General features: G+C 41.9%; 1 protein-coding gene across 1 annotated transcript; it reads right to left on the bottom strand.

The window, feature by feature from the left end:
• Window positions 1–84: 84 nt before the first annotated feature.
• LOC101864284 (protein O-mannosyl-transferase TMTC3) lies at window positions 85–2,843 on the bottom strand (the record flags this gene model as incomplete). Its single annotated transcript, XM_005113533.2, is given in 4 exon segments — window positions 85–188; window positions 1,404–1,528; window positions 2,104–2,241; window positions 2,760–2,843. Coding segments are annotated over 4 exon segments (451 nt in total), but the record flags the coding sequence as incomplete, so codon positions are not given.
• Window positions 2,844–3,271: the final 428 nt, after the last annotated feature.

The raw sequence follows: 3,271 nt of genomic DNA, 5'->3' as shown, positions 1-3,271 counted from the left end.
ACAATACTCTTAATCGTGCCCCCCTCCCTATCACGGGGGAAGTAGGCAGTGTGCACAGTACGGCCAATAAACAGTCAGTCTCACCTGCTCGGCTTTGTCCAGTCTGGCGGGGTCTTTGGAGACCAGGTTGGCCAGATTGAGGTAGGCGTTGAGATGACTCGGTGCGATGCGAGCCTGGTACGACTTCCCTGTGGTGCGGAAACAGAAAATAAGCGTTTGGACTGACATTTTCATTCATTAGTCCTGTAAAGAAGAGGGGAAGCGCTCATATGACCTTACGCAGTTGCGAGCGCCGTAAAACCCTATACTACTACTACTAGAAGAGGGGAATTAGTCTTTTATTGCTTTTTATCATAAAGGTTGGGTTGTTTTTTTTACAAAATCTATTCACCGCTATGTCAATAACAACAACAATGTTGTTTTATGTCAAAAACATCTCCTGGCATGAGCAAACTTTCACGGCAAAGAAATCAATCCTGACAAGAGGCAAAAACTCATATAATACAAAGAGTGTACATTCAGAAGTTCTTGAACATTCTGTTTAAAAAATATTTAAATTAAAATCTATGAGGAGCTTTAAGCGGTTTCTTTAAATGTTCATGGGATTACTAAATAAAACACTGCACTCAGTATGTCCTGATCAAGAAGAACAGTTTGAGATTCGTATAATTTTAGTAAAAACACAAAAGGCATTTTTATTAGAATTCATAAATTCACTGTCTGCTTCAAACAATGAGAACAGTTTTCTTTATCACCGTTCCATTTGACCCACATTTTAAAACTGCTCAACAAAGCTAACTTCACACTACAGTTAGTGAGAATAATATCACTACCATAATTTTACGGAATCTTTCCTTGCACATAACCAAAGATAGTACATAACAAGATGGGCCACTCAGCCAAAAAAGTGTCCGCCGGAAGTCTGCTCTTTGCTTCAGATGGCGCTGCAGTCTGTTTTGAAGCTCTCTTTCGCTTTTCCAGAAGAAGAATAGGAATAGCACCTCCTTGCGTGCGCAGATCGACTTCTGTTCATCAGCAGTTCGGGTTCGTTCAGTGCGGAGTTTTAGGTTTTGTTTATTTTAATTACCTCTCGCCTTTCATTCTAAAGTCAAATCAAACGAAGAAAACAATCACCACTTCCTTCGGAAAAGTTTTTTTTGTCAGCTTAACCATTTTAAAAAAGCGTTCTTCCGCAATTTATTCCAAAACTTGCTAGTTTCACTTTGATTTTTTAAACTCAAGTAGGGTAACTCTGTTCGCAAAGGGTGCGCTTTTGCGAAGAGGGCGCCACCGAATTTTGAGGACACTTTTTTAATTGGCTCAAAGAGAGAAGTGGCCCCTCTTGTTATGTAGACTCTTTGACATAACATACCAAGCAGACCAACTATACCAGGTTGTCTCACCTTTTTTTATGGGCGGGAACAAGTCTATAGCTTTCAGGTAGGCTTTTTCAGCCGGAGCACTCCGGTTCAGGTTCACGTAGGTTCGTCCCACGTTTATGTGAGCACCAATGTCATCAGGCTGTACACTGTAGTAGAGATTATCATAATACAGGTTTACTGGGTTCACATTCTAAAACCATAACATTTTCACTTCACCTCATGGGTGCATAAAGCTTACAACGGTTATTGTTTCATTTCATGCATGTTATATTCCCACCCCCCCCTCCTTTTTTCTTTTCTTTCATAACCTCTCACAGGCCAATATAATTGTATCTCAATTTCCATATGCGCTTACTGCATTATTTGTCTACAAATAAGGAATTTCAAAACCGGAGCCCTTACTTTAGGCCTGTACAAATGACCCCTCCCCCCCCCCCCCCCAAACGCCTTGCAGTTTGTTTTTTTCATTATAATGTCACTGTCCAAGACATCAACTATCCAACACAACCACTTTTTTCCTTGAGAACAGATGGCCAACTTGGACAGTTATGAATGAATATTATATATTTTCCCCTTTTGGGGGTTCGGGGGGTTCTCGCCCCCCCAATTTAGAAATTTTCAACCCCCCCCCCCCTCCAAAAAAAAAAAAAACCCCCCCCCCCCCCCCCCCCCCCCCAAAAGAAAAAACCCAGAAGAGAACCACAAAAGTAGTGACCACTACCTGGCAGCTTTCTCAAAGTAGTCCAAAGCTTCCTCGTATTTCTGGTACTTTTCCAGAGCGTGGCCCACATTGTTGAACAGTTTGGCGTTTCTCACGTTCACTTTTAAACCAGAACGGAATATCGAATATTCAGACTCCCTGAAATAAAAGTCAATAAAAATGTTTTAATCAATGGAAAAGTCCATAATTTTACAAGACGACAGACACCTAGACTCAACTGCATACACACATGCACGCACGCACACACACGCACACACGCGCGTGCGCACACACACACACACACGTAGACAAACATAAGAGATATTTTGGCAGTAGCAACGCCTCATGTTTATCAATGTTTCTCAGGTTCAGGTACTAAATTTTAAAAATAAATAAACGGGTACAAAATTTCACACTTTTTTTCGAGAGAGTTTTACGGAACTTGCAACACAATAAGATCATATAAGTGCAGAAGATTAGAGGCGTTACAAGGGAGTAACAAACACAAAAAAGAAGGAGGAGAGATAAGGACGATAGATGTTTGATAGGAAAGAAGATGCAAACCACACCAGAGCACCCACCAATCACCCACTGACATATTTTCTTTACAGTATTGTAAAATTAGACTTCAGGAACAACTTGGGCTACAAGAGCCTCCATTAATGATAAACACTCACCAGTCAATATTCCTCATGTACGTCTTCAGTCCATGTGAGGCTATCAGAGCCACAAGAACCGCAGTCAGAAGTGGCTTGCCAACTCTGCGGGGAAAGACAAGCAAGTTTTAGTTTAGTTTTAGTAAGGTTTTACGGTGCTTGCAACTGCACAAGTTCATATTATGAGCGCCAAGGGGTGGATGTCAACAGAGAAGTCCAAATGAGGAATCAGACTTACTCTGCTCACCTCTCTAGCTTCAACAGCACAAAGTCTGCTTCGACTATCAAGGCACCCCGGAAATAGCGGGTCACAAGAGTGTGACAAACATACAAAAGAAGTAGAGGAAAATGACAAAAGAGGATTAGGAAAGAAAAAGCAGCAGTTCCCTGTTGTAGATCAGGCACATTTATGAGCGTGACATGATGAATCAGCCTATTTACAATTCTACTGTGCATGAACGAGAAATGTCCCCCCTTTGGGAATGGCCTGAAGACACTTCAGTCCGCCGGAGTGGGGCTCCCCCCCCCCCCCC

This window comes from Aplysia californica, unplaced genomic scaffold, assembly GCF_000002075.1.
Source record: "Aplysia californica isolate F4 #8 unplaced genomic scaffold, AplCal3.0 scaffold03204, whole genome shotgun sequence".
In the NCBI taxonomy this organism is placed as follows: domain Eukaryota; kingdom Metazoa; phylum Mollusca; class Gastropoda; order Aplysiida; family Aplysiidae; genus Aplysia; species Aplysia californica.
This window is presented reverse-complemented; position numbering and strand designations above follow the sequence as displayed.